This window comes from Pipistrellus hanaki (assembly GCF_964339955.1).
Source record: "Pipistrellus hanaki genome assembly, chromosome: 11".
NCBI lineage: Eukaryota > Metazoa > Chordata > Mammalia > Chiroptera > Vespertilionidae > Pipistrellus > Pipistrellus hanaki.
The window spans coordinates 18,743,592-18,764,872 of NC_140513.1; the positions used below are offsets into that span (position 1 = coordinate 18,743,592).

Sequence of the window (21,281 nt, forward strand, 5' to 3'; positions counted from 1 at the left end):
TTCTCTCTGTCCCTCTCTCTTCCTCTCTGTAAAAAAATCAATAAAATATATTTAAAAAAAAATACAATGAGATACCACCTTACACCAATTAAGAGTGGCCATTATCAACAAGACAACCAACAGCAAGTGTGGGAGAGGCTGTGGAAAAAAGGGAACCCTCATTCACTGAGGGTGGGAATGTAGGCTGGTACAACCACTATGGACAGCAGTCTGGCGATTCCTCAAAAATTTAAAAATGGAGCTGCCATTCAATCCCACTCCTGGGTATATACCAGAAAAACTAGAAATCATTCATACGCAGAGATATATGCACCCCTATGTTCATTGCAGCATTATTCATGGTGGCCAAGAGTTGGACACAGTCCAGTGCCCTACAATAGAGGACTGGATAAAGATGTGCTATATATGCACAATGGAGTACTGCACAGCCATAAGGAAGGATGACATAGCATCATTTACGACAACATGGACGGACTTTGAGAACATTATGCAAAGTGAAACAAGTCCAACGGAAGAAGTTGAGGACTACATGATTTCACTCATGTGTGGATATAAAACTAAAACTTATGAACACACACAGCAGCGTGGTGGTTGCCAGAGGGAGAAGGTGGGGGAGGAAAGGGGTCCAGGGATGAGGTGACAGGAGGAGATCTGACTTGGGGTGGTGCGCACATGGTCCCATATACAGATTTTGTAAATGAGAAATCTAGCCATGAAACCTGTAAGTTCATGTTGACTAGTGTCACCCCAAAAATTAAAGTAAAAAAAGACTCTTGAATAAGAGAACGGCATGACTCTTAACCTTGCTCAGAGACTGAAGGGAGGCGTTTGCAGGTGGGGTGGATACGGTGAAGGCTCAGGCAAGAGATGGGGATAGGAAGGAGGGGGTCAATTTGGGAGGAAGTGAGGAATGGGCACCACTGGGCTGACTAGGGAACTGACTGGCTGGTGGAAGGCGGGCCCTGGGAGGCCTGAAGACGCCGAGGGTCCCAGCGGATCCAGCTGGGCACAGGACGTTCGGGAGGAAGTCAGTGAGCTCCAGTTTAGAATCTTAGACAGAAAGGCTAAGGGAGGCCTGCAGGTGGAGAAAGCGAGGAGCAAATGTAAGAAAGGGTCTGGGGCTGAAGCTGAGAGGCACAGGCCGGAGGGCGAGATTCTGGCATCATCAGACGAGCGTGGAGCCATGTGTATGGGAAGGGGGAGCAGAGGAGAGGACAGGGGCCCTGACCAGTCTGGCATGATGGCAGCTGGAGGAAGAGCGCTGAGAACGAGGTAGAGAGACGGTATTGCCAGAGGACAGCCCGGAACACACGTAGGCCCCAAACCCAGGGAGGAGGATTTCCCTGGGAGGAAGGTCAGCAGTTTTAAATGCCATGGACAAAAAAAGATAACACAGGAGCAAAGGCCATGGACTTGTTGGTCTGAAGTTGCTGTCAACGCTCGGGAAAGCCATTTCATTAAGTGGGGGGACTCCAGAGAAGGAGAGGGGGCAAAGGGAGGTGGCGTCGGGTGCAGACAGGCCAGGAATGACTCCTTCACCGGGAAAATGCCACTGCAGGTTGCCAATGGGACAAGACAGATGCCAGCAGTTCAAGACAAGAGCGAATGGCAAGGAAATGTAAGTTGGGATACTGGTCCCTTTAAGAGATTTGGAGGTGAAAACTGCAATCGCAGGAACAGAACGACAGAAGGTCCTATCTGAGAATGGTTCCGATAGTTAGAACCCAGAACACTTTCCCGGGGCTCCCATAGCTTCTTTTCTTAGACTTTCCAGGGGGAAAAGAACACCTCTGAGAACTGAGGTTTGGGGGAGCAGAGTGATGTAGGACACAGCACTTTGGAGCCAGGTGATGTGCACCTTAACTGCAGCTCTGCTGGGGGGAAGGGGTGACTGTGGCCGTTCTGAAGCCCGTTTCCCCTTCGCTCCTGGCAGAGCATTTGGTCCTGTCCAAAATGTCCATGAGATATTCGGTCCATGCCCACAGGTCCTGGACATTTGGGCCTGTCCAAAATGTCCAGGGACACATTTGGTCCGTGTCAAAATGTCCTTGATGTGTAAACCTCGGTCTCCTGCAAGATTCGAATCCTGACCCACCCACCCGACCCCACGGGCCATGGCGAGCGAGGCTCCTGAGGCAAAACGAGTTCCTGGCACACGGTCATGGTACATTTATTGGGCCCATAAAACGCAACAGTGCCTCTTACTTATTAACCCTGTAAACCAAAGGTACATATACACGTGATGGGCTATTTGAAGCCAGAGCCATTTTCTAAGCATGGATAGAAGGTCCTGTCTCATGGGATGCTTATGTTGAATCATCAAAGATTTTTATTTAACTCACTCATCAACGAGGGAGCCAATACGACGTCACAACTGGTCAGAGGTTTTTAAAAAAACCACGTGTTTAAATGAGTTTCCGCACAGATGCAAAAACTTACCTCTCCACAGGCAATGATCAATCGCAGTCTAACAGACACAACAGATTTGTAATATGGGAAGAACCATTTGCACGAATATCAGTTTTCTACCACTTAAAGGGCTGTCAAATAGCTTGACGAGAATGAAAGGTGGGCAAGCTAATCAAGACACCCACAAACATAGATCTAAAGTTTTTTTTTTTTAATTATAATTTTTCCTAACTGAGCTATTAAAAAAATAGGACAAAAGGCTAAAAAATGGAGCCACTTATGCTAAGTCCCACATCACCAAACTGAGACTTAACTTCATTCGCTTCAGCTCTCCCAGAAATGGAACCTTCCACCTGTCAATCAGCAATGTCCTGATCAGCACGAGTGGGAAATCAATTCAGACCTGTGACCAGCAAAGAAGTAACTCTGCAATGACTAACCCCCTCTTCCGCCCAGTGTGACATCCTGTTTCTACTCCCTCCGGCCTGTGAGTCCTTCATTTTGTACAGCCCCTCAGAGCTCCTTTCGGATGACTGGACACTGACTAATTCATCAACCGTTGAATAAAGCCAGTAAGAGCTTTAAAATTTACTCAGTTAAATTTTGTGTGTGTGTGTGTGTGTGTGTGTGTGTGTGTGTGTTTTGTTTTTTTTTTTAAACAGAGTTAAGAAGTGGGTTAAGCCAATAACGAATTGGTTACTAGATCAATACTAAGTACTTTCTATGGGTTTACGGGACAGACTAGGATAGGAAAAGTGGAGAGTCTCTCTTTCAGGTCTGAAGGAGGCACTTAAAATGTTGGTTAAGAAGCTATGGAAGGCGCCTTCTGTTTCTCCTTCCTCCAATCGTTTTCCCCTAAGAATGCTCAGGTCCACGGATTCCAAGATATTAACGCCTTCACTCAGGGAAGCGATTGGCCTGTAGCGATCAAACAGCAATAGCAAGCGGCCTGCAGGGTCCTGGCCATTTCCAAAGAGAGTTTCCGAAACTCCTCGGAGAGATGCTCTGTGAATGGCCCCCTAGTTGTGTGTAAGGCATTTCAATACCCCAGGAGGGCCCAACAACAGACCAGGAGCACACCCTCCCCTTCAGCAGCTCAAAGGCGAGGGTTTTGTAGGAACAGGGTGGGTAAGAAGAGAGTGGCAGGGAGGGAACAGTTACCCTTAGTTTTTAGTGAAAAAACAAAACAAAACACATACACACACACAAAAACTCTTGATCACCACCACCACCACCACCATCATCATCACCAGCAGCTTCAACAGTAGCAGATTCACAGCCTGAAGCCCTTCACAGAGCCTGACGCTATAACATCGGTGGAGTCGTTCTGAATCGTCTGCTTACTTCAGATGACACCATATGGAGAATAAAATCAGCCAAAACGTTTTAGATGTGCTCAGCTGGACCACTCCCACTCATCTTCAGACAAGCTTCCTAAGTTCTAATGGACTAAACAAAATGACCACACACCTCATGAGAACGTGAACCTCTGCAGCATATTTTGGATCCATCCAGTAAGATTAAAAACATACCTTTGCTGGTTCCAATGATGTTACTCGTTTGTTGTTATTGTCTGATGTCTCCTAATACATGTGGTCAGTCACTGGCTCTGATCTAGAGCCCAGTATTTGGCCAGGAATGTAATCTCTTAAATTACAACATCGTTCCAAATGGAAAATGGGGGCGGGCCTTACATTACTGCATTTCCTTACAAGAGTTCCCAGGATGCCCTGAGTAAAAAGTGGAGCATTCTTACAATAAACAAACAAACAAACAAAAGTAAATCCCTGATTCTTGAGATTGGGAAATAATTACCCTGTTTCCCCAAAAATAAGACAGTGTCTTATATTAATTTTTTTCCCAAAGTTGCGCTAGGTCTTATTTTCAGGGGATGTCTTATTTTCGGGGAAACACGGTAGGTGGCTTTTGAAGTGAAAGGTAACTTTTCAAGATTATAAAATACTCGTTTGGTTATTCTGCTAGGTGCTGAGTTTTACACAGATTGCTGACTGGCTTCTTGTGACTGTTGTATTCAATGAAATGAGACAATGTTTGTAAGTCAGTTGGAAGATAAGCAATAATTGATAGTTAATGTAAAATGCATATCAATTAATGTCAATAACAACACCACTAAGGACATCTGACACTAGGTCTATCGATGCCTTACACCCAGTAGGACATCAAGTGCTGAGGAGGTTCCTATGTGGGCGGTTTCAAATTAGCCCCAAAGGTAAAAAGAATTTAGATGATCAGGGATCCAAATAAAGAATCACTTTCCAAACACTGAATTATTTTAGACTCTTAAGAATTAACAGCTCACGATATAGAGATTTTACTCAGCTTGCAACACAAGATTGAAATTTTCTTCCTTTTTCATTAAAAAAAATCCACATCAACCTCTGGTTGATGACAAATTTTCATAAACTAACAAGAAATCTGCTCCTACTATCCTACTTTAATAATACCGAATATTTCTGCAGTAATTTAGAATATGAAAGCATTTCTGGAGGTGTTTTCATTTGATCCTGGAAATAACCCCTTAAAGGAGGCATTGCTTTTTTATGCATTAGAACCAGAGGCTCAGAGAAGGGAAAGGGTTTATCTCCGCACTCACTCACGGGCAGCACGGGCAATGCCGGACTTCGCCTGAGGCTGCCCAGGCCGGCGGGTTCATGGCCTGCCCTGTGGGTGGTATTTCCTGGACTGGGGCCTGCAGACGCTCTCAAGCCAAAACTTAACCCCAGGGGTCCAACATCGCCTGTGCAGACTATTGAGGAAAGATGATCCACACAGAGACAGGTTTGGAAAAGATCACTTGCCCCTAATTTTCACTAGCTCCACTTGGGCGAAAGGGTTCCTACTGGCATCTGCTCAATCAAAATGGACCCAACCATACACGGGAAGCGAGGCCAGTACTGCGGCGGGACTCCAAGATTCCACGGGGGAAAGGGGTTACGAGTGGAGGAAGTGGTTCCACAAAACACTTGGATGCTTCCTGAGTGGGATTGCCCCAGGGAAGCCACCACCACCAGAGCTAGGAAGGACTTGTTGTGTGGTCAAATGTGGCAGCCCTGTTGCTGCTGTCAATTCCCCGCACCTCCCTTCTGACACAGAAAGCCAAGCGCACAGGTGCTGCTCCACCTGAGTGGGAGCTTCTCCACCTGAGTGGGAGCTTCTCCACCTGAGTGGGAGCTTCTCCACCTGAGTGGGAGCTGCTCCACCTGAGTGGGAGCTGGTGCTGTGGGCCTGGGTAGGTCTCAGCACTTTCTAACTCCCTCCGGCCTTAAATGACCAGCTCCAGTAGTCCTCTCCTTTCACTGGGACGATGACAACCAGTAGAAAAAACCACCTCCAATTTGCTCCATGTATTATAGTTTTAAAAGTTCTTGGGTACTGATTTTGCCATCCTTCAATTTTGGAGATGGCAAATAAATAAATAAATAGGAAGTAAATAAACAAATAAACCGCAAGCCTGCCCTGGGCTTCAGAGGACCCCCATCCCTCCACCCCACAGTTCCCACACTCCTTTCTGCTCCAGCAAAAACACAATGGGTGGTCGTCTATGTACTCAGGACTCTCCCATCGGCAGGCTGTGATTTAGATAATAGCTCAAAAAATTAGGGGAGAAATATAGTGAAAAGTACTGTAAGCCTTTTTATTTTTTTAAAAAAAAGCTAGAGGGAGAGCCCTAGCCAGGTGGCTCAGTTGGTTGGAGCGTCATCCTGTACACCAAAAGGTTGCAGGTTCAATTCCCAGTCAGGGCACATACCTACGTTGCAGGTTCGATCCCTGGTTGAGGCACGTGCAGAAGGCAACCGACTGATGTTTGTCTCTGACATCGATGTTTCTCTGTTTCTCTCTCTCTCTCTCTCTCTCTCTCTAAAAGAAAAGAAAAAAGAAAAGAAAAACCAATAAACATATCCTCTGATGAGGATTTTTTTAAAAAGCTACAGGATAGAGGCATACTAATGAAACCATTGGGGAAAATATAAATTAAAGAGGAAAAAATAAATCTTTTTTTTATTTAAGTATCAGATTTTATTTTTAAAGACTCAGTCTTCCATTACGTTGGTAACATAACCAAGATGCAACAGAAATGGTCTTATTTTACTGCTAACATAACAATATACAGAATTTACCGATTTAAACGCGTTAGTTGGGAATTTTATTTACACTTTACTGTCCACTTCTGACTTAGTTATCATTATTATTGTTTCTTTTCTGAAAGACATGTTGGTGGCTTCATTCCTGCTTGCATGCAAGGTAAATGTGGACTTCTTCATCTTTCCTTCTCTACATTCTTAATTAAAAACTTACCCATGGGCAAAATTTTAAAATACTGTAAAACTGTAGTAACTGGAATAGCAACTCACAAGCACAATAATTTGTGATTGCCATGGCTATTACCCACCTAGCTCCTCCCTCTGTTTCTTTGCAATCAGCAACAATATGCACATTCTAGCACACCTGATATGGCTCCATTTCTATTTTTTTCACTCTAAAAGGTACTTGGGAATACTTACTAGTATAAGAAAACTGTTGAGAGGGATAAATCTGAATCAGCTCAAATTTATTTTTTGAAAGCAAACCAGATCTGTGGTTCACAAGGATAACCCTGAAAACAGATCGGAAAAGCCTGACACACTGAGCCAGGAAGGCGGCTAAAAACAGAAGTGCAGAGTGAGGGCCCATCAGAGCTGGGGACTGGCAAGTTGTAAAGGAGAGGACGAGGGAGTTAGGGTCACAAGGATGCTGGCGGAAACCCCTCTGCTGCAGCTGCCTCCAGCGTGTGGGTGGGAGAGAGGGTGGGGTAGAGAGAGGTCAGAGAGAACTGAGGAGCTGGAGATGCAGGAGGTGGAGCAATTCTACGAACTTGGACCCCGGTGAATGGCAGTCGGTGCAGAGTTGGGAAGGAGGTAAATGTCTAGCGGAAGAGACCACGTACAGTCCTCCCTCAGCATCTGAGGCATTTGTTTCAGGATGGTGGCCGATGCCAAAATCTGCGGATGCTCAAGTCCCTTGTGTGGACAATGGCACAGAACAATGCATCCATAGCTTCCCAACCATGGATAGAAAATAGAATTTTCCACCTACAGTTGGTCGAATCTGTGGACGGGAAACCTGGAAATACAGAAGGCCAATTTGCACATTTACTGAAAAATAAAGAAAAGAAAATCCACGTGTAAAGAGATCCAAGCAGTCCAAAACCGCATCGTTCAAGGGTTAACGCCATTTGCTGGGTCATTACCACCGAGTCTGGTATTGAAATTCCAGAGCACGGTGGTCACGGTTGGCGTGAAAGGGCCGACCGTGAGGCTGGCGCTTAGTTCACTGAGGAAGGTAAGAGAACATTCCAGGAGGTCAGGAGGAGGAAGTAAGCAGAGAGCAAGTATCTGAAAAGGGAAGCAGAAATACTCTCAAGAGGTGGCAGAAAGGAAGGAACATGCCCCCTCCTCTTGGCTGCATGGAAGGGAATAGTAGTCACTTTGGTTGCAAATAGCTGACAGGGCTATGGTGTTGCCATCGGGGGTGGGGTGGGGTGGAGGGTGTGTGGTCAAAGTGACCTACAGGAGGGAGGTGTGATCCAGGACATTTACAACAGTGAGGGACAGCACGTCTCGGTACCCAGGCAGCCCCGATCCGCCGGCTTTCCCCAGACATCCATGACACACCTGAGCTCCCAGGCACTGAAATTCTCAGGCTTTGTCACACTGAAACTACTGCTCTGTCGGATCTCCTTGGGTGTGGTTCAGTCTGCTGCCCCAATTCAAACCCGGGAGCATTTGCTGAACGGCCTGCCAAGTGCTAGGGTTCTGAAACAACCCTGGACCTCAGAGAGCACACAGGTTAGCTGGGAGGCAGACAGGAGAACCGCCAATTGTTAAGACTGCTTGGAACAACTAGGAAGGGAAGCGAATGCAAGGGCCAGACGCCACCCAGCCTATTTCATGCCTTTCCCCTCGCACAATCTCATTGTCAGCTCATTACTCTGCACAGTCTAGACAGTCTGAAATCCTGATTTGGTCATGTAACTTACAGAACATTTGCCAATATTTTCAAATGTATTAAGCCTGAAGCAGTAAGAAAAGACATGCTGCTTAAGTAATTTTTTTTAAGGAGATGAATGAGCCTTAAAATGAAATAAATTAGTGACTTCTCGCCTTAAACGTAGGCATCACATACACAAACATGCAAGCCTTTAAGGGCTCAATATCTATTACCTGAAGGGGAATCGTTTGTTTTGTTTTGAGATACGGACCCTCATGTTTTAAAACTACAGTGAGCCCAATAGTGAGAGAACTTTTCAAGGGAGAGCAAAAACCTGAACAAATTAGTCTGTGTATTACGGTCCCAGTTTAAAAAAAAAAAATTAAAATAAGACAGACCCTGTGTGTGTATGCACAGAAGAAATCGAGGTAACTCCGGGATTAGTTGGGTGCTCAGAGAGGCTGTCATGATGGGTGGCCCTTACATTTTATTAGGCATGGCCATAGAGCTGTTCTTTAATCATGAACGGGTATTACTTTTCTAATCAGAAGGAAAATTTAAGCAAGCATCTTAAAAGGGGTAGCTACCACCCATGACTATTCTTTTTTGTCTCTTTGTTTACTTTTAATAGACTTTATTTTTTAGAGCAACTTTGGGTTCACAATAATATTGAGCAGAAGGTGCAGAGACTTCGCACAGATGACGTGTCCCCCCACGTGCACAGCCTCCCCCATTGTCAGCATCCACACCAAAGTGGTATATTTGTCACAGCTGATGAACCTACATGGACACATCATCACCCAAAGTCCACAGTTTACATAAGAGTTCTTGATGCTGTACATTCCATGGGTTTGGACAAATGTGTAACGACGTATATTCGTCATTAGAATGTCATACAAGGATATCTATACTCCCCAAATCGTCTTTGTTCCTCTTACTTGTCCCCTCCATCCCCAACCTCCTGGCAATCACTTTTTTTTTTTTTTGCCTTTTCCAGAATGTCATTCAGATGAATTCATTCTTGAAGACCTGTGGATACCAGCTCAAAAGCACCCCACGGCCTCTTAAAGCGATAGGCACCTTGCTGCTGTCGTCCTTGTTCAGTGAGCTTAACAAATCTAAGGGCCTCTTCCTGATACTAAGTACTCCTGTTGTCTGGCTCTACCTCTCCTCACCCCCTCTATCCTCCCACTAACTTCCCTACACACCCACCCCTCTAACCAGACTGGTCTCCTTGCTGTTCCAAGATCCCTTCTTCTATAAGTTTGCTCATTTCTGATACTCCTTCCACCTGTTATGGACATCCTTCAGCCCCTGTAAAAATCCCACTCACCCGCCAAGGCCCAGCCTGGGCCCCACTTCTTCCAAGAAGCCCTCCAGGACTCATCAAGCCCTTTTCTCCTCCAAGGTTACAATGATTAAAATCCAAATGCCCAATTCCTCACTTCAGTCTACTCTGCTCTTACAACGTAACACCACCTGTAGGTCTATTAACTTAAGCTCTAGAATTATCGACCCACAACAAAAAGTTGGCCTTCATTTCCTAAGAAATTCCAGGATCCCCAAACATAAAAGACGAGGTTGTGCCCTAGTTGCCGTGGATCATTTAGGGGTGTGTGTTTCTGCTGAGAGTCTTCAATGGGATGGCATAAACACTCCCAACACGGCTTTGGATTCAGACCAGCTGCACCACATACACGTTTCGTGATCTTGGGACTCGTCACCTCATTCCTCAGGGGCTCAGTTTCCTTCTCTATTAAATGTGACCGATAATTTGTGCCTCTGATTTATGAGACATACTGATCCAGATGACAAGTTTAAGGCAATCAGCAGAATTAAAACAACAACCACCACCACCAATGCTTGTTTTACCACTCAGGAATTCAACAGATGCAGCATTCTTGTAATAAACCAGAATGGATGAGTTTCACTCTGGTCAGGGAGGGAAAAAAATAGCTAGCAATGCCAAAAATATCAAGGGCTGGAGGAAGGGTTGAGAAGGTCCTGCTCTGCTTCCCGTGGCCGTCCCTGCAGCTCTGGAGGGCTCACGGCGCATGAAAATAAAGATGACATAAGGAGCATGGCCTGCACCAGCCATCTAAGAATATGCTCCCAGGGAGCTCAGGAACCTAGCCCCGGGATGACTTCTCGGACAGCAATGTGCCGGTAACTAAAACCTTAGCTCGCCTTGCCCTCTCAGCCAAACATGCCCTCTGGGTTGAGCCTGACGAGGACTCTGAAACGGCTTGCAAAGGAGAAAAGCCCCTACGGCAGGAGCCTCTCTCTTTCTGGGCATAAACAGTGAGGGACTGAACCCAGCATAAGACAAGCCAGCGGATCCTCCTACCCGAACCCTGGCCATTCTTTTACCTCGCTATTTTTACTTAACCGCCACCAGTGGGATTTTTTCCAGAGGATGTTGTTTAGGATTATGAATACATTAACAACGAAATGTGTACATGATTTAGACATGCTCTTCTGGGCGATACCGTAAGACCTCATGGAACTTATTTTAAAAAAATAAATGATAAGTTATTTCTAAAAGGTTATTCCCGGCATCTTCTTCCTATCTCAGCACTAAAAAGAAATTCTTTTGGTGTATCTCTCTCATCAATGTGTTTCTCTCTCTCTATCCCTCACTCTCTAAAAATCAATAAAACATTTTTTAAAAACCTCTTTTACACAGTCAGTCATCTTGCCCAGGACACAGTCTCTCCTGTAACAAGGCCGTCCCAGGGTCTATACCTGTCAGTGTCAGCTCCTGCATGCTAGCTCTCTTGAATTCAAACTTCCTTTCTGCTCGTGTAAAACCCTCTAATGCAGAACAGTATTTGAAAGCAAGGAGAGGACCGGGGAGTCATAATACCCTGTTTCCCCAAAAATAAGACAGTGTCTTATATTAATTTTTGCTCCCAAAGATGCGCTAGGTCTTATTTTCAGGGGATCTCTTATTTTTCCATGAAGAAGAATATGGTACACATTTATTGTTAAATGAAAATAAAGGAAATTTATTATCTGTATACGGTACGGTAGTACGGTAGTTGTCAACACAAACCAGACAAACTGTGAATGCTACAGTCTCAAGAATTTACTCATTTATTCAATGATAATCATGTCATCATCTTCTGGAACATCATCATAACAATCTAATTCCTGAGAGCCTGGGGGGGGGGGCTTATTTTCGGGGGATGTCTTATATTTCACTCAGAAGGAAACCTGTAAGTAGGTCTTATTTTTGGAGGATGTCTTATTTTTGGGGAAACACGGTTAGTCTCGAGAGAATGGAGGAATTTTATATAAATACTAGAGGCCTGGTGCACAAAATTTGTACACGGGGGATGTGTGTGTTCCTCAGCCCATCCTACACCCTCTCCAATCTGGGACATCCCTCTCGCAATCCATGACTGCTGGCTCCCAACCACTTGCCTGCCTGCTGCCTGATTGCCCCTAACTGCTTCTGCCTGCCAGCCTGATCGATGCCTCACTGCTCCCCTGCTGGTCTGATTGCCCCTAACTGCCCTCCCCTGCAGGCCCAGTCCCTCCCAACTACACTCACCTGCAGGCCTGGGTCCCCCCCAACTGCCCTCCCCTGCAGGCCTGGGTACCCCACAACTGCCCTCCCCTGCAGGCCTGGGTACCCCACAACTGCCCTCCCCTGTAGGCCTGGGTCACCTCCAACTGCCCTCCTTTGCTGGCCATCTTGTGGTGACCATATTGTGTCCACATGGGGTGGCCATCTTGTATCTTGGAGTGATGGTCAATTTGCATATTACCTCTTTATTATATAGAATTTTAAGTATACTTTTTATTTCAGAGAGGGAGAGGGAGAAACAGAAACATCAATGATGAGAATCATCGACCAATCGCTTCCTGTATGCCCCCCCGAACTGGGGATTGAGCCCGCAACCCTTGACCAGAATCGAACCTGGAACACTTCAGTTTGCAGGCTGGTGCCCTATCCACCAATTAAGGCTATGCTTATATTTCTGATTAACAAATGTTTTTCTTGGCATGGGAAGAGGGAGATGGTTAGTTGACTAAGTTCCCAGGACATGGAAAGCTTACACTTGAAATGTTTTTTAATCCTCGGCACATGAAACTGTGGCTAACTCAAAAATCCCCAGGAATCTCTGGAAGGAGAGAGAATGTGATATTTATCGTCAGGGTGGTGGTCATTGTGGAAGCTTCCTATTTGCTGTTGAAGACAAGTTCTAACAAAGCAACCTCTGAAGATCCCTAGCGTCTAACAGAGGATGCAGAGTCACCTGTACCACTTTGCTACACTGCAGTTACCAACTTGAAGTCTTTAGAGCAGAAATGCCACCTTCACAATAAGCATGAAAATAAACTCCAGGTCATATTTTAATGTAGAAATTCGGGTGTCGTAAAGAGGAGGCTAGCATTCTCAGGTCAGATAATTTGGAGATCAGCAGAACCCATTAAATATTTTGGTCCGGCCATTAAAATTATGCCTTGTATCCTACATGCTCTAAACGATGTACATCTTTGTTCTTTACACAACTATTCACCTCAAGAGTTTCCATTTCATTACTGTCATTTGTAGAGAAACCACCTCTTCTTTCTCTTTTCTCAACCAAGAGAAATCTGGTTGCGGTGGGCACCTGTGTGGAAGGTCTGATGCCCCGGCAACTAATTGGCTCCTTGTAAAGGCTGAGTTTTAGGTCTGACCTATTTAGGAATCGGAAAAGCTTCTCTTTGAAAAGCAGGCACTTCAGAACTTGATTTTTAAGTGTCTAGAGTTGCTAGAGTCAAGGTTAAATGAATTGACAGTTCGGTGCTAGACACAATATGATTCTTAGAAAACAGTTTCTCTTAAGCTTAAATGTAATTTACATGCTAACGCTTTTGAAGTCTCATAGCCTACATATATAAAATAAAGAACATATTCAGGTCGAGCTAAATGTTGAGTGACACCTAAGAGTGGTCCGTCCACATGTGCCCAGTCAGTGGTTGAGAGTCAACCTATGAGCCAGGAGGTCATGGTTCAATTCTTGGTCAGGGCATATGACTGGGTTGCAGGCTTGATCCTCAGTAGGGGCACGCAGGAGGCAGTTGATCAATGATTCTCTCTCATCACTGATTTGTCTACCTCTTGCTCCCTCTCCCTTCTTCTCTGAAATCAATAAGAAAATCAATATATATATAAAAGGCTAATATGCTAAGTGTCCTCCTACCTGTCACTATGGTGCACACTGACCACCAGGGGGCAGATACTCAACGCAGGAGCTGCCAAGCTGCAGTGACTTGGCAACAGTGGTTCTCGGATGACCCACCCTGAAACCAGAGAGGAGGGAGCCTGATTCCTCATGGGGCTGCATGATTCCACCTTCGGCCGTGGGTTATGTTGTTGCTTGGGGCACTGTCACCCCGAATCTGGTTTACTGCACACTTGCATTTGTGTTCCACACGCTGTACAATAGCAACTTTGCAGAGTGCCCTCTTGCACTTTGACCCCATGGGGGATGTTGGAGAGCTGGTTTTGGCCTGATCCCTGCAGGCCTGGCCTAGGGACCCCACCTGCCAGAGGGACCCCGCTCACTCTGCAGACATCCTTGGAGCCATGGCACCACCCCAGGTAGGGCTGGCTGGGGCGGGGGGTGGGGGGTAGATAGGACCACCTGCCTGCCACTTTCTAATTAATTTCCTTTCAATGTGCACAAATCCGTGCACCAGGTCGCTAGTGTATTATAAAAAGAGAGTAGTGACCATGTCAAATATAAAGGTCTATAATGACATTTATTAAAACGGGACTAGTTTCATGAGTATCACTGTACTTTTTCCCCCTCCAATCATCTTCAGCAAAGGTCAGTGACACACTGCCCAGGGGCTGAACGTGGCCTCCCCTGTCTCTGTGCATAAAGTTTTATTAGAATACCACCACGCTCTGTGCTTACGGCAGCTTTCACATTAGGGTCCCAGCTGAGTTGCTGTAACACGGACCATGTGGCTCACAGAGCTGAAAATATTTTCTATCTGATCCTTTACAGAAAAAATTTTTTCCCAATCCTTGACTTGGGATTTGCAGAAACTGACCAGGATAAATCTCACAAAGCAGTTCTCCTTCTAACCAACATATTATGTTAAAATCCCAGTCGGTAAAATTGTCAGGCAGAATCGGAAATTTCATTCATCTATCCGTTTTGTTGTTCAGTTTCACACAAGAGCTTCTATCAATGTGGACTGAACTGCAACCAAACACTGTGGGATTTTGGATGAAGACAGACAACAACCAGGGCCAATGACCGTGTGCCTTCGCTCCAGAAGGGACTCTTCTCCCAGGTGACTACCCTGGCCGTGCCCACAGCACCTGCTATCTCCTTCTGAGAGTGGTGAAGACTTCCACCCCATTGCGGCCTTCCGTCTCCCAGCTCCTCAGAAGGCCCGGGATGCAGGGAACAATGACAATGTCCACTATGTTCTTCATCAAGAAAGATCTTTCCCTCTTGGCGGAATCACGTGTCAGAAGATTTCTGTTAGAACAGTCCCCAAAGTTCCGTCTTGGGAATGGTCATCTTTGGAACCTGTCATTTACATGGAAATGCAGTAAGCTTACTCTGGTGCAGCTGGGTTCTGTGGGTTCAGAAATGCCAGCAGCACTCCCTGCAACGAACCGTGTGAGAAACGGTGCCGACTCCGAGAACTCCGAGAACTCACTGGCAAGTCCAAAGGAGTCAGTACTGAGGCAGTCCCTACCGAACTGCCCCCACTGGCAAATGAGGGGACAGGAACAATATCATACTCACAAGCACAGACAGGGAACAGAGACCGGAGGGGAAAGGGTAACCGAGCAGAGGCAGTAAAAGCTGTTCTTCCGAGAAAGGGAAAGCCAGAGTCTCGGAGAGAGAAGCCAACAGGGAAGAAATTCTCCCACACACCCAGCAGTGCTCCTTCGGAAGTCCAGGCGGAGAAACCGGAAAGAGGACGCTGGCGGAAGCAAGTACTGGGAAGGCTGGTGGCATCAGGTTTGCTGGTGAGGCCGCTCTGGAATGGGGGAGGTGTGCCTGCATGGCAAACTCTGAGTGCAAGAAAGAGGAGGGCTTCGGCTCTGATAGGGTGACAAGTGCCTGTGGTCCTTTGATGAGAGGTGTCTTGATAAAAAGTGCTGATAGCAAATATTATGCTAGAGTTCAGAATAGAAAAGCCAACTGAGGATAACAGAAAGTCTCACACACGTAGAAACATACACACACACAATCAAAGCTCCTTAGAACATTTGCCTGTTAATCCACAAAAGTGAAGACACCCCCACTGGGTGACCAGGATTGAGACCGACAAGTAACACGGGACGGCATCACAAGAGGGTTCTTGTGTCTTCCCAGGATGTGGATGAAAAAACTGTAGCCCTCATTCACCTTATTTCACCCGCAGCTGGTCTTAGGGTCTCTCTCATGTTTTGTTTTAAACACATCACGGCAGCTATTTCCTAGAGCAGACAATTCTACAGGCACAAGTGGGTAAGAGAAATAAAATAGCCTATCCTTCCAGAGGTGTGTGTGGGGGGGGGAGGAAGGAGGGGAACCGGAGGGAGTAAGGAGGAGGCACGTCACCACTGGCCTGACTTCTTATAAATGACCCGGCTGACGGTTAAGTTAATGATCCACTGTCCGTGCACTGCACTGCCTCTCTGATTTAAACAAACCTCCCGACCGAACTGCATGTTCTGCTTTCTTTGTTATTTTATAGATGTGTGTGCGCGCGCGTGTGTGCGTGTGTGCTTCTCTGTGCTGCCAGCAGAGGCCTGTGGGAAAACCCTGACAGAACCCAGCCCCGTGTTTTATGTGGCAGGAGGAGGGGCCCCGTAAACACTAACAGAGCAGAGCGCTTCCTCTGGCTGACAAGCTTATGATTTCCCCTGAACGCGCCGTTTGGAATTGCGATGGCGTGTCATTTCCCATTATCCTCTACACGAGACCCGCACCGCACGGCTGTGGCTTTCCTTTCCAACCACCCATCGGGAGGAATAGATGAGACCCTCATGTGCTGCTGGAACCCGTCAAGGCGGACAGCCCAGAGCCCAAGAGCCTCGTGTCTGCACAGAACAGGTGTGTGGTCAGGCGGCTGGGACGAAACCTCCCCTCCAGCTTCCTGGCCCTTCCCAGCTCCCCGCCCCTGCAGGCCTCCCTCTGGGTGGGGAGGAAGAGCGGCCTCGGGAGAACCCGCTTTCTCAGGCGGCTTTCCTCTGCCAGGGAAGGCTGGCTCGTGCTCAAGACGGCAAGCATTTGACAACTGCAGACAGCAGCGAACATGTCAACTCGTTCGATTCACATCCCTCACCGGGAACCAGAAAGCCAAGGACACAGTGGTGAGTTCCCTGGTTTTATGGGTCTCCGTGCCCCCCCACCCCCCACCCCTTCCAGGCCTGCAGCTCACCAGCGTCCTGGCATCCGCAGTGTGGGAAACCTCAGCTGAGAGCCAACAGCCCCACAGCTTCACCCCGTTAAAATGTGCAGTTGGATTTCACATCCGCGTTGCAAACACCATCCGGGGCGTGACTTACTGGCTACGGTCTAGCCCCGCAGCTGTTTTCTCACCCCCAGGCTTAGCTGTTGACAGGGACCCACCACTGGCTCCCCGGCACAGAGCCTTCTCACCGTGGACCTCCTCCATCGCTCCTGAGCACCCAGAACTATGTGAGACTGACAGTAAGCATCCGAGAAAATATTTACTGAACAAATAAACGAAAGTTCTCTTTCCACGGAACTGCTCATTCGTGACAAGAGCTGATTCGATGCCTTCTTTCTGTTTCCCCCCACTTTCAAGTGTTGTTTTTTTTTCGTCAAATTAAATAAATCACTTCTGACCCATTGATAGTGGCTATTTACATGTTAAAACCAGCACGGGCCTCCCTATGTAGATGCATGCCACCCAGGGCTTTCACACTCACTATGTTCTTTCTTTTAAAGGAAAAAGAACCCCCGCCACTTCTATTGATTGCAAACGACTCTCCTGTGGCCGAGTCAAGGCAGACTCTCTGTGCCACGCAGCGAGGGACTCAATTCTGTGCCATCATGACTCTGTGACCACCCTCCCCAAGGTCCCAACCTAGTCTAGCTTCCAAGAACCTGAAATCACCCACAAAAAGGCTAAGTCTCTGGCTTAGGGTTGTGATTAGTTCAGATGCAGGTACTGATACTACCTTCTAAACATCTGAATTTTTAAGCTGTTTGAGGAATAGAATGGTACTGGTACTCGAGTCCTTTCTTCCTCTCTTTTTAAAAAATACAGCGACTCCAGAGAGAGGAAGGGAGAGACAGAAACATCAGTGATGAGGGAGAATCACTGATTGACTGCCCCCTGCACATCGCCCAGTGGGAATCGAGCCTGCAACCCGGGCATGTGCCCTGACCGGGAATGGAACTGTGACCTCCTGATTCATAGGTCGATGCACAATCACTGAGCCACGCCAGCCCAGCATTCAATTCATTTCTGATTCTGTGCACAGTGTAGCTATCAGTATAGAGCAGTGTTTCCCAAACTTTTGACATATGTGTACCCCTTCCATAATTTTCGTAACGCTGAGTACCTCTGGTACTCATGAGAACATAGAATTAGGCGCAGCTAAGCACGGTGTAGTGCATATCCCCACCAAACTCTTCCTGTACCCCTGGGGGTACGCGTACCACACTTTGGGAAACACTGGTATAGAGTAACAGACTCAGGTAGTTGCCTGAACTTAACCCTTGTTAGTGCACCCCGTGCAGTGAGTGGTCTGTGGGATTCCCGTGTCCTGTGAGGAGACGCACCCTTCAAGTAAGAAAGACGAAGTAAAAGGAAGCTATGACATCGAGAGAAGTGTCCTGGGTCAAGTTTTTGCTGGAAATGGTGTTTGGGTGGATCAGCTTCACCCTAATGGCTCCAGGGGTGAAGCTTCCACTTCAGATGAAAACAACGCACTCAAGGGGTTGGTACCTGACACTGTGTTTTGCCCTTTGTTGCAACATACCAGTCTTTTCCCACGCGCAGAACCTCAAGGTGCCAGGGGAGCATTTTCTGTACCTTTCACATGCCCTAGCCCCTGCCCCTGGCATTGAGACTGCAAGTTTTGCCTGGAAAACAACAACACAGGCTTTCTCCTGCATTTCAAACTACCACACAGCAGCTGAGGAGAGAGCATGCTCACCACGCTGCAAGCCACAATCATCCTAACAAACCTGCTTTATGAAAGGGAAGTCCTCTAAGGCAGGATACCAGGAAGAAGCTATTGGGGGAACCACAGTGTTTAATGGTCTGCCTAGGAAAGGCCCCCGGGTTCTACAACTCAAGAGGGACAGCTGCCAGTCTCAGGACTTACCTCTCCTCCCCCCACTCCTACAGCGGCCTTCTGGTAGACCTCAGGAATAAAGACCTCTCATTTACCTCCTTGATAATCTGGTAATTAGACCGTGTGGACATGCTGGGCAGTCAGATCCTCACGTTACCCGAAGAGTCAATATCTTTAAACCCTTAACATGAAAAATAACCCCAACTTCATGCTTCTGACAGAAGGTCCCAAAGGCCAGCATTTCAGTCAAAGGATGAGAATCACAGGTAACAAAACGGCCACTTGTTAAATACAAATCACACATCTGATGTTGAATCAGGCATCCCACCTCATTCTCATTAGTGTACCTTTTCTCATGAATCTCTCAAGGCCAACAGTTACTCTCTGACCCAGTTTTATATGGGGGTACAGCATGCCAAGGTGGCCCAGGAAAACACAACTGGCATCGGGAGAAGGAAGATTCAAAGCCAAGCCTCTGTCCCCAAGACCCCATGAACGTTCCTTCCAGTCTGCCGAGCTCCTCCCCAGAACGCCACGGCAGACCCTGGGAGACACCTTCTCCCTGACCTGGTACTCAAGCTGGTGGGGGGTACCTGGGCGTTAGAGGGACCTGGGGGAGAGCAGCTCTAACTAAGGTCTCCTGCCCTGCTCAGACGCCCTCCTCTCCTAAGTACCCGATTCTCACTCACCTGAGGGGAGCTGAGTCATCAAGACCCTTCTATTTCCTGCCATGACCAAAACCACCATCGATCCCTTTGCTCCCTCCTTCCTTCCCTCCCTGCCTTCCCTGCAGCTTTGGTGACACTGCCAGTGAGGAGACCCCTCCATGGCCTCCAAACTTGGGCAGTTGAAACCCTCCTCCCAAATGATGCGTTCTCAACACCCTTCAGCTACATCACAATCGCTGCCTTACCCCGAAAGCAGCTTGTGATCCAATCGGACATATTCGTCCCACCTTCTCACCCTTTCCATTCCTACCCTGAATTCTGTGTCGTTAGCATACATCTCTCCTTCCCCAACCACTTCAAAACGCACGTATATTGTTTTAGAACAAGACAGAATATAAATAAGTAAACAAAGAAATACATCTGTCTGGTAGCCCATCCTCTTTCTGGCTCCCAAACAGTGAAAGAACCAACACTAACCCATCCCTCACATCGTGCTCTTTCCACAAGCAAAGCTCACACACGTCTGCACCCAACACACGCTCCCCGAGTTCCCAACACCTTCCAACTCCAATTTCATTTTTTTTTTTTTTTAGTTCTTTTGTTAGTATTGAGGATATTTCCCCCCCTATTGATTTTTAGAGAGAGTAAAGGAGAGGGAGAAGGAGAGAAGCATCGATGTGAGAGAGACACATAGATGGGTTGCCTCACACATGCAACTTGACCAGGGCCAGGGACTGAACCTGTAACGCAGGTACATGCCCTTGATCGGAATCGAACCCGGGACCCTTCGGTCAGCAGGCCAGATGTTCTAACCACCCAAGAACCGGCCGGGGCCCAACTCCCATATTTCTATAGTTTCAACCCTTTCACGTTTCTTCCTTCACTTGAACCTCCACGTGTTTGCGTAAGGTTTCCTTCTAGAAAGAAGGCTTGGCAATCATCCCCAGGCCCCCTCACCCCACGGCGGTTAGCTCTGGCCGGGCAGCCCACGTTACCATTGGAGTCTTCCACTTCTTCCGCCGGGGCGGCTTTCTGGGCGGCGTGGTGGTTGTGGGAGGAGAGCAGGCTGACGATCCGAGGCCTGGGCAGCGTCAGGGCTTTCCCGTGGACCTTGAGGGAGTGTTCCTTTAACTGGCTGATTGTCATGGTGGAGAAGGAGCACCAAGAACATTTGTAGGCATGTTCACCTGGGAGGTGGGGCAAGGGACAAAGGGGGAAGGAGGGCACAGGTGGGGTGGAGACCAGAACACAATTAATCACTCGATGGAGGAGCATCCTGAGCTTCGGGGGTCTATAACTCCCTCCCATTCCCCAGCCACTGCTCTCCTCCGGGGTTGAAACCTTGGATGAACTCCTTAAAGTGATCTGGCTCCTCCCCATTTCACACTCTGCTGATGTGGAGGGGCCTATGGGCTGTTCCTCCACAGGGAGCCAAACCAAATGTCTAAGATGCCCCCGCCAGAAATGCTTCCCAGTCAAGGCTGCCCTTATATGGTCATCAGGGAAAAAACACGCCTAATTCTCCTTCCATGGCCTTTCGGTGGCTTTCCGTCACCCGTCCCTCCGTGCCAGTCCACTGTGCTAGTCTCATTCACCACTTCCTTGCTGACTCCACACCTCCAGACTCCACTCATCTCACAGGAGGCTTTGTTTTCTTTCTGGACCAGTTAACAAACCTCAGGATAAAACCCCATTTCCCTATGTAATCAATAATACAGAAATGGGTAAAAACAAGTCCTTTTTTTATTTTAACCGAAAGAGGTATGGTTATACTTATATCTCCACCTTCTTCAATAAACAGGATATTTCAGTTAAAATAAGAATGTTCTTTTTAATTATTTTTATACCACTGAAATGCAGGACGAATCACTAGGACTAAATTAAATTAGAGTATGATTTACCTTTGCCCTAAGTCAGTTTTTCAATTAACTGCA

General features: G+C 47.2%; 1 protein-coding gene and 1 long non-coding RNA gene across 16 annotated transcripts in view; one reads left to right on the forward strand and one right to left on the reverse strand.

Annotated features, from left to right (window-relative positions):
- ZNF462 (zinc finger protein 462) overlaps positions 1 to 21,281 on the reverse strand; it is a 138,082-nt gene that overhangs the window by 45,264 nt on the left and 71,537 nt on the right. For all 15 annotated transcript variants that reach the window (XR_014796408.1, XM_084899730.1, XM_084899732.1 and 12 more), the window contains one exon: positions 20,343 to 20,534. Coding sequence is in view for 12 of the 15 variants with exons in the window: in XM_084899730.1 (XP_084755856.1) it covers positions 20,343 to 20,534 (192 nt within the window). In the remaining 3 variants the exon portion in view is untranslated. Of the gene's footprint in view, positions 1 to 20,342; positions 20,535 to 21,281 lie in introns of those variants that run through there.
- On the forward strand, positions 15,920 to 19,249 carry LOC311630576. Its single transcript, XR_014796418.1, has 3 exons — positions 15,920 to 16,460; positions 16,605 to 16,720; positions 16,956 to 19,249. It is a non-coding gene; the product is annotated as an uncharacterized lncRNA (long non-coding RNA).